This window comes from Antrostomus carolinensis, unplaced genomic scaffold (assembly GCF_000700745.2).
Source record: "Antrostomus carolinensis isolate BGI_N321 unplaced genomic scaffold, ASM70074v2 scaffold8907, whole genome shotgun sequence".
Classification (NCBI taxonomy): domain Eukaryota; kingdom Metazoa; phylum Chordata; class Aves; order Caprimulgiformes; family Caprimulgidae; genus Antrostomus; species Antrostomus carolinensis.
In genome coordinates, this window is record NW_010327999.1 from 67,061 (window position 1) to 76,276 (window position 9,216).

The 9,216-nt window shown below is 41.1% G+C and overlaps 1 protein-coding gene across 1 annotated transcript in view; it reads right to left on the reverse strand.

Moving 5' to 3' along the window:
• Positions 1–908: 908 nt before the first annotated feature.
• NOS2 (nitric oxide synthase 2) overlaps positions 909–9,216 on the reverse strand; it is an 18,862-nt gene continuing 10,554 nt past the window's right edge. Inside the window, exons 14-27 of the mRNA XM_010172081.1 lie at positions 9,034–9,178; positions 8,667–8,771; positions 8,452–8,501; positions 8,182–8,356; positions 7,703–7,835; positions 7,213–7,291; positions 6,124–6,302; positions 5,321–5,484; positions 4,159–4,369; positions 3,813–3,900; positions 3,250–3,371; positions 2,554–2,702; positions 1,610–1,804; positions 909–1,022 (exon numbers count right to left, since the gene is read on the reverse strand). Coding sequence (XP_010170383.1) covers positions 909–1,022; positions 1,610–1,804; positions 2,554–2,702; positions 3,250–3,371; positions 3,813–3,900; positions 4,159–4,369; positions 5,321–5,484; positions 6,124–6,302; positions 7,213–7,291; positions 7,703–7,835; positions 8,182–8,356; positions 8,452–8,501; positions 8,667–8,771; positions 9,034–9,178 — 1,909 coding nt within the window. The remainder of the gene's footprint in view (positions 1,023–1,609; positions 1,805–2,553; positions 2,703–3,249; positions 3,372–3,812; positions 3,901–4,158; positions 4,370–5,320; positions 5,485–6,123; positions 6,303–7,212; positions 7,292–7,702; positions 7,836–8,181; positions 8,357–8,451; positions 8,502–8,666; positions 8,772–9,033; positions 9,179–9,216) is intronic.

Here is a 9,216-nt window from a genome sequence, read left to right on the forward strand (position 1 = left end):
GAAAGATATATTGCTGTCATTGCTATTTCATATTCTTGCAGGTTGCAATCCAGTCTCACAATCCATGGTGCAAATTCACACTTTCCTGGCAGTAACTAATAACTAATCTTAGGCAAAACCCCTGGAGAAGGGCTCTTCACTGAAGGAGTGTTGGCTGGAGCCTGAGAACTTACTTACCCACCTCTACTTTTTTAGGCTGAAGCCAATAGCAAAAAGAGGGACATTTAATCCACAGTGACTTGTTTGTCTCAATAGAAATGCATCTTTTATTACAAACAAATCAAGTAAATCAGAGCACAGAATTCAAATGTACAAAGTGCTTTGGAATTTTCTGAACCTTACTGCCACAGGCTCTGTAACAACCACCATTCAGCTTCAAGGACCCGAATCACACAAAGTAGAATTCAAAACTATCTCCTCGTGTATATACAGCAGGTATTTCCACTTGGGAACCAATATATTATTATCTCATTTGCAAATATTGCCTCAGATTCAACAAGGGGTGTGACTATACATTTCAAAGTGACACAACCATCCATTTACTTGCTTTAAAGTGAAGATAATACGCACAATAAAACAACCTGATATAAATAAATTCACAAAGATAAAGAACACATTTCAAAAAAAGATTTCAGTTCTAGTTTACATAGTAAAAAACTCTAAATTTTCATTGTACTTACAAAAAATAGCTGATTTATACTAGCATAGTATTAAAAAAATAAGATAATCTATTAAAAGAAGTCTCAGAATAAATAGCAACAAAAGTTACATTTAATATTTTTCTTCATTAAGGCTGAGGTTTAAAGGTCAAATCCTACAATCATATACATGTACATGATTTAACATGTATAAGAAAGAGGATTTGACCCCCTGTTTTTTGAAAATAACAACAAATGTGCAAATATTGTCTAAAAGGTAAGTTGATTCATTCTTGGACTGGTGGGTTGCAAAGTTCTTACACCTTTTTTGACTTCCTGTGGGAATACAGCCCCAAATATATCTTCATGGTATCGCTTTTGGCTCTGTAAAAAAGAAAGGAAACCCAAGAGGTGAATTAAGTACTGCCAGCTCCTCCTTATGGAACAGTTAAGTAACTCAGAGGCCTCTCCTGCTGGTATGACTGGTTCTGTGCCAGTGGACTTCGTTACCATCAGCAGAAGGAACCTATCTGAACCCCAGACACAGGACTGCAGGACAAGGTCTGCTGACAAAAGGGTCCTACGAAGCCAGCAGAGCCAGGCACTGTGTTTTCAGTGATGGACCCACTAATTTCTTAAAATTCACTTTCCTCTGTTGATACAATAAAATCTCAAACTCTTGATGATCCAGACATGCTGCAAAGCTCATGTCCAGGACCCAAAGGGAGACACTGGGGCAATCGGTAGATGTGAGAGAAGAACATCAGGTGTCATTGTTACACCCCAGCAAACAGAAACTGCATTTTAAAACATGGTGGGTGGACTAAGCTGATCACTTAAAGCTTTTTTACTTTGCTTTCTGCTGAAAAGCAGCTCATGGCAGCCCACATCATCTTGAGTGTGACTTAGAAGACATCTGTAAGCCATCCTGGAACACTGACTGGAAAGATGCCTTGCATACCCCAACATACCTTCAGCTGGAAGAAATACTCCTCTGCCTGCTGCTCACTGAGGTTCAGGTTTTTTGCAAGGATCCCTTTCAAAGTCTGAGCAACATCCCTGGCCATGCGTACGTCTCCACAGATGTACAGATGCCCTTCCTCTTTATGCAAGAGGTTGAACACTTTGGTCTCCAACTTGCTTTGAAGAATGTCTTGAACATAGACCTTGGAAACAGAAAAAGGATCATTAGACAAGGTTTCTTAAATGCCACTTTGGCTGCTGGCTTTCCTAAATGCAATGTGGGTCTGTGTAGTAGGGTTCAAATGCCCTGTCTATTCCAGCTGCGTGCTGCACCACAGCAAAGGAGAAGAAAACAGTCTTCATGTTTTCTTTACAAGTCCCAGATTTGGAGGCTAGACCTGATTCCTGATTAAGCTAAAGCAGAATAAGACTCTTCTTTTCTAGAACCTGTTACAACTGCCAAAGTCTCCTAACTTGCCAGGTAGCTAAAAGGAGGATAGCTCAAGCACTGGTGTTTTCTCCAGTCAAGATTTCATCTAAGCAAAATTAATTTCCAGGATCACTGTGTCACTGAAATGGTGACAAATGGCCAGAGCCAAATCATTTCTAACTCATGGGCTAATCAAATCCTGCAAAATTTAAGGTTTCTGAAAATGTTCCAGCTTCTAGTTTCACAGGCTGTTTGCACTTAAAGTTTGGATTCCGTGTCTATTGTGCCTCTCTATACGGCAGTGAGGGAGGGGTTTATGTTTCCATAGCTTGCTCGTACTGCAGTGCACAGTGAGATTCTCCTTTATTTTGAAGGAGCAGAACATTTTGTCACTTGTTCACAATACACTGAAGCAAAATGCTAACATTTTTGTAAAGAACATTGATAAACAGAGCTCAAATCTTAACTTGAGGACCATTCTGAAAGGAGCCAACCCTTAAAGAACAAAGGAGCCAGCCTTACTTTAGCTTGGCCAGGTTGTCTGGAGTAAGCTGTGAAGACTCCTTTCAGGACTCCCTTCCTCTGCATTTCCTCAGTTTCTTCTTTGTAGATGTGATCCATGTCTGGCCGCCGGCAGCCAAATAACAGCATCATGTCACCACCTCTGATCCCTGAAACCAACATCGGAAAGTTTTGTGTCTCTCCTGGTAAGGCCTGGTATCTCCTATGACTATCCTCAGAGGGCCCAGTTGTCACAGTAAGTATCTGTGTACAGCTACTTTCTAATCAGCCTTTCTCACTGAACATCTGAGAAGGAGAGTGTGTGTGTCCGCGTGTGACAGCTGCTGATTTTAGGGCCCTGCAGTAGGACTGAACCTGCCTGAGCCCTTGGAGAACTACATACAATCACCTGTTGGAGCAGGTTCCCCAACGGGCTGATACAGACAGGCCAAAGCGTTTCCACATTGTCACCCCTGTGTGAGGGGAACACACAGCACTGACAGGGACACACAGGCTGCTCCCTCCGAGTGACCAAACACCTCAAGACCACCAGAATGGTCTCAAGTGGGATGGCATTATTAGCTGTTTCACTGCAGAGTTCAGTCAGCACTGGGATGACAAATCTCTACAGGGTTTACTTGGCTGATGTTTCTGTGTGTCTCCATCTGCAGAGAAGCTGTTTTACAGCCTCCTCCTTGTCACAACCCCCGTAAGTACCTTTCTTTTCCAAGTCATAGAGACGCTGCTGCCAGAAACTTCTGAAGGGAGCAATTCCTGTTCCTGGGCCGATCAGGATGCATGGCTTGGTTGGCTCCTCTGGGAGCTGGAATCCATTAGCTCTAAAATGCAGAAATATGTTAATTAGGTAATTAGTTTATGACTGACTTCTCAGTGTCAGTTTCCTGAATGATTCTGAGCAGCACAGCCAAAGTTATCAATTTTAAAACAGTAATGGGGCTTAACTTGGTGATGGTTGCTTCTTAACTTTACTTGCTCTATAGTGGATACGCTGACAGCGGGGTGGTGTCATATGAAGAGAATTCTTTCAGAATTTTCTAATGATTTATGACTTTACTCAACCTAAGGCATGGTGAAGGATCTCATCTCTGGAAGACAGGGACTTTCCTGTCTTCTCAAACTCAGATATTCCAGCTGGTACTCACCAGTTACTTGAAAATCATATGCAAACAATGAAAAAAACCCCACTGAAGAAGTGGAACTAAGAACCACTGGGCTGCTTTTTTGTTTGTTTGTTTCTTTTTTCTCTGTCATACACTCACCTGCGTATAAAGCATGGAACAGTTTCATTGAGAGCCACTGTATTCAGCCATGTGCTGCAAACACCATGATGCAAAGGCCCTTGTCCATCTAATCAAAGGAAAACATCTCTTGTCAGTATTCAAAAGCTCTCAGTTTTTTAAAAAAGCACAGTTTACATTTAAAATCCTGGTTTTTAAATAAGTGTCTATCTAGTAATGATTTATAAAGCAAAGACACACTGATGATGATGATGCAGAATTTTAGCAAATCCTGACACAGTATGAACATCTGCAGTATGCTACCCTGCATGTATCACAACACAAGTATCATGTAATTAAGAGAGAAATGAAGACAACGATTCATTACCTCTTGTCCTGTAGTTTACAACTGCAACTGTCAGATGAATCTCTGTGGGTGTCATGTCACAGGAGGAGCTGACAGAATAGTACCTGGGTTTCAGAAACGGCAGCTGAGTCAGTAGGAAAGCTGTTGAGACCTCAGCAGAAGGAAACTCCTCCAGGACCTCCAGGATGTTCGGGCTGTTGTAAAACTTCCATTTATTGTATTCTTCCATGCTCTAAAAGCCAAAGGCCCCATCACAATGTTACCAGGTCACGCTGAGTTCAGAGACATTTGAAGTGTCACTTATTTGTACAATTCCTGCTTTACATTCAATTAAATACGCCGGCAAATCAACCGGGAATCCTCAAAACTTTGCCTAGACCAGCACTGGGGTTTGCTAAGAAATTGTTTCATGTCTTCACTGAAAGGGTTCCCAGGCACTGGGATGGGCTGCCTAGGGGGGTGGTTGGGTCCCCATCCCTGGAGGTGTTTAACAGGTGGGTAGATGGGGTGCTCAAAGATCTGGTTTAGCAGTGGACAGGTGCGGTTGGACTCGATAATCTCAGAGGTCCTTTCCAACCAGGCAATTCTCTGATTTTTGAAGACAGAAGTACAGAATACCTGCTGTAATTTTCTCAGATACCAGCTCTCAGTGAGGACACAGAAACTGAAGTAGAATCTGTTTCTCAGCCCCTGCAATGGGATATCCACAAAACCATATGGGCTCAGGTCCTGATACCTACTGAGCCTTGCTGAACCCAGCAGGAGAAGCAAGCCCTAAGGAGTCACTGAAAGTGACATCCCTCTTACTGTCACAGTACCAAATTGTCTGACAAAAATATCTACCAAACCCTCCTTCTGCAAACTGTAAGGTCTTTTAATGGTACATCATCAGAAACCACCATCAGGCAGGCAAGAGAAACAGGCAGGCAAAGTGACCCGCCCAGAACCACACAGGAAACAGCAGATCTGAAGAAATCTCTTGATTCCCACACCCAAGTTGAGCCACAAGACCACCCTTTCTCTCACGGTGGTCGGTTTTACAAGCACACAGAACATGCAACAGAAGGATAAAAAAATCAAGCACCATGACTACAAAAATTCCTTAAGTTTCTGCTACCCAGTAGAAGGGCAGCAGATGGCCCAGCATGCAGTACTGCGACATAAATCTAGCCCTAACACTTACCTGACACAAGACTTCCAGTCTCTGTTTGTCTCCTTCCGCTGTGACCAGCTGTGAGAGTTTTTTTAGCAGTTGTTGGGAGGGTGGAGTAGTGATATCAAGCAAGTATGTCAAAGCCTCAGGGAGCGTGCAGGCTGGAATCTTTTTGTCACTTGTCCAGTAGCCACCTGGAAATGAGGGAAATAAAAGAACACTTGGCAATTCCCACAGCATTTGACAACTGTAGAGCTTTGCAAAACTCGGTGTCTTTCAAAACATGACTTCAGATTAGGTTACAGCAGGTCTGGACCACAGGGTCCTTCTGAAAGGAGCTTAACGTGAGGTGTCAAACTTTTTGTAAGGGGAGGATCTGATGCCGAGAATCACACAATAACAAAACACCACTTTAAAATGAAACGTCTTTCATGTGAGGAAATAATCTTTCTGTGTGTCAGAACCCTGATTTAGCAGACTGTTCCTGCTAAGATGGAAGAGATGATCATGACATGGAAATCTAATTTAGGACTCTGATATGTAGCAACAATAAGCAAACTCTGTTGATTAATTGCACTCAATGGCAAATTCAGCAACCGAATTACAGTGTCAGCCTAGGATGACTCCACGAAGACTGGTGAAGTTACCATGGTCTGCCAGAGAATGCAAAATCACAACTGAGAAATATAAAAATAACTAAAAGTATCGACAGAATCCTACTGAAACTTGAGAAAAGGATAATAGAATCAAATTCAGCCTATACAAATTCTTAGGAATTTCAGAGAAATCTGTCAAACATTCTCTGTTATTTTATCAGAAGAGAACCAACTTACCACCAGTGCAGGTTTCAAGTCTGACAGTCTGATCAGCTGGAGGGGCATCCTTGACACGTGCAATGAGGCCACGGACTAATTCTGGCTGATTGCCTGGGAAAATCCCGATATGTTCTCCGGGCAGGTAGTGCACTTCCTGATTAGTCTCACAGGAAAGTTTAACTAGAATGGTAACACGACTAGATATAGAAAAAAAGAGATCAGACGGATCTTGGTTACGTCAACAGGATTTCCCTTGACTTGCACAGAAAATGAATAAATCTGAAGTGACGGCTGGCAAGGGCTTACTGGTGTTCATAATCAAATTATCAGAGCAGCTTAATATTTCATGGAGACTTAAACAAATTAGAGTCCAGATATGTGCAGTACTTGTATCAAAACAAGTAAGATGCTGAAGTGCTGCCTGATCAGTCCAGTATAGAATAAATGTGCCTGTAATCAAGCCAAGGAAAGGAAATGCAGCTCTACTGAGGGCTGAATAGCTCACATCTTCAACCAGCTCCGAGGACTTCCCATAAGATGACTGTATTTAGGACAGGGATGAAAGAGACCTCCTGGAGGATGTTGAAGAGCCATTCATAGATGCTATTTCCAAGACAGATGTTAGCACTAATCATCCTTTTGCATTTCTTTGTGCATTGTCTTGTCTCAGCTTCCTTTCCCGCACGACTGAACGCAGCAGCTTCTCGCACTATCCCTCTTCCTTTTTTTTCTTTTTCTTTTTTTTTTTTCTGCTAAGGGGCAATTTTTCCCCTATATGAAGTAAAGATTTTCCTGGCATGTAGCACACCAAGCAAGGGAGAGGTACTACACACCTGACCTTCCACATTTAGTAGGTATCAAAGGGCCATATCACGAAGTTATTTATTTAAATACATTCCTAGAGACTCTACTGGGAAGTCAGCTCCTATCAAACCAGAGCTAAGACTGCATGTATTCTTGTGACCTTCTGATAATTATTACTTCTACTAATAATGGGACAAAATTCATGGATATTTCTTAATAACTGTGGGGAGATCAGGCATTTCAGCTGTTTAAGATTTTAGTAAAATGTAGTATTGCAGTATTCAAAAGAATGAGGTATCATACCTGGATTTTAAACTTTGAAGATTCTGTCTGAATTTCAGCTTCATGGGAACGATATCCTTGGCGTGAATGTTTGCAAGTGCTGTTGAAAAAAGAGGATATGACTCATGGCAATTTTGTGATTAGGTTTGTTTAAAATGTCTTCAAATAATATGCAGAAAGAACTGAATCATGCTTGCCCTAGAATGCAATATACTTTTAGTGATGTGCCCTATATGCAAGCCTTCCCTGACTAAAAGTAGCTCATCTCAGCTTTGCTCTCTGGGGCTGTCAAATGTGTGCTAGTTCTGGTGTTCTGATGTTACTGCACTGGAAAAGATAATGATTTATGCAATGTACACCAATGTCTTCTTTTCTCTGATCACTGTACTTTGATATATACATTCTATTATCTAGCAGGACCAATATTACTTGTAGAAAACCTGAAAACCTTTAGAGTTTAGCTCTATCTGAAGCAAAATGGGCAGAGGAAGAGGAAAGTAGAAGGTAATACCTTTAGCCAAGTCCATGGTTTGAGAGTCATGCACTATCCTGTAACTCCTGGGATCCCAGCTTTCCTCACAGGTATATATCTCAGGCAGCTGAATACTCTTTTTCCCACGGATGTTAAAAATGTCACAGGCAGTCTAGAAAAAAAGAAAATTAAGGTTATTCATAGTGAATGTATAGCTAAAAAACTGATCTACTTCAAAAAATTCTGATGTTTGATGCTACCACCCTTGTTCACACTGAGCATTTCATTATCCAACAGGTTTCGTGGAACTTCATGTGAATATTAAAAAATAATAGGAAAGGGTCCCAGTTCCCTCTTCAACTTAGGCAAGCAGTAGAGAAGAGAGGAGTTATGAAATTCAGATATAAATCCAGGTGTTTGTTTTCCTTCATTTCCCCCCATTCTTATGTGATGCTAGTGAAAACTGGAATAAAATGAATGAACAAACTAAAAAACCAGCTAACTATTTATACAGTCACCTTGAATGCACTGACTGCCCATGTGCGAAAGGCTTCTTCTTGCCCATTGAGTTCGTCTCCTTCACCTATTGGAGTGAGCTGAGAAGCCCCTAGTTGGGCCAGTTTTTGGTCAATGGCATGAGCAAAGGCACAGAACTCTGGATACATGCTGGAGCCCAAACCAAACACAGCGTATCTGCAGAAAGAGATAAAAATAACATCACTGTGTTTTGCTAAATGAAATGCAAAAGGACTCAATCGCATCCAAACCAAACAACAAAGTATTTTTACCTAATTTTTTTTCTCAGCAATTTCAGGGTGAGCAAGGAGTTCTTCAAGGTCTGTATAAAAATTCATAAAATACTTAAAATTAGAAAAATACTGATTTAAAACAGAAGCGAGACTCTGATTCATATCTTACTCAACTACATGGGACAAATGAAAGGGCTGTCTCTGGTCTCAATCTTTGAGCTGAGCCTCATGTCTGCTTCTGAGGTGAGGATTACCTTTCCATTATTTGGAGAATCTCCATTTCCAAAAGTGCTAGTAACCACTAAAAGAAGTATTTCTTTTTCCAGGTCACAAATGTTGTACTCATCCATGCACAGAATCTGGAAGGTATAAAGCTCATGAGAAATTGCTAGCAGATATAAGAACTAGCATTAGCTATCTCTGTGATTGTCAGATCACTATTGACCAAATTACAAGGTATTATGCTAAATGAATACAAAATCAAAGTTCTAAAGTTCTAGTTCAATTTATATTTACTGAACATGCAAAACATAGGTTTGGAGAATGAAAAAGCTTGCAGGAGCTGATTAAACTAGCCAAACTTCTTCCTCCACTTAGTGTGGAGGACTTGTATCTTCTTACCTTAGTGTTGAAGGCACAGTTGAACAAGCTGCACAGATTGTTGGCTAGTGTTTCAGATTTCCCAGTCTCTGTTGCATAGATTACAGTGACCTTGGACCTGGTTGCCATTGTTTGCCGCATGAGTGAAGATGCAAAGAGTACAGCTCTGGGGAAAAAAAAAAAACAAACCACATATAATTTTTA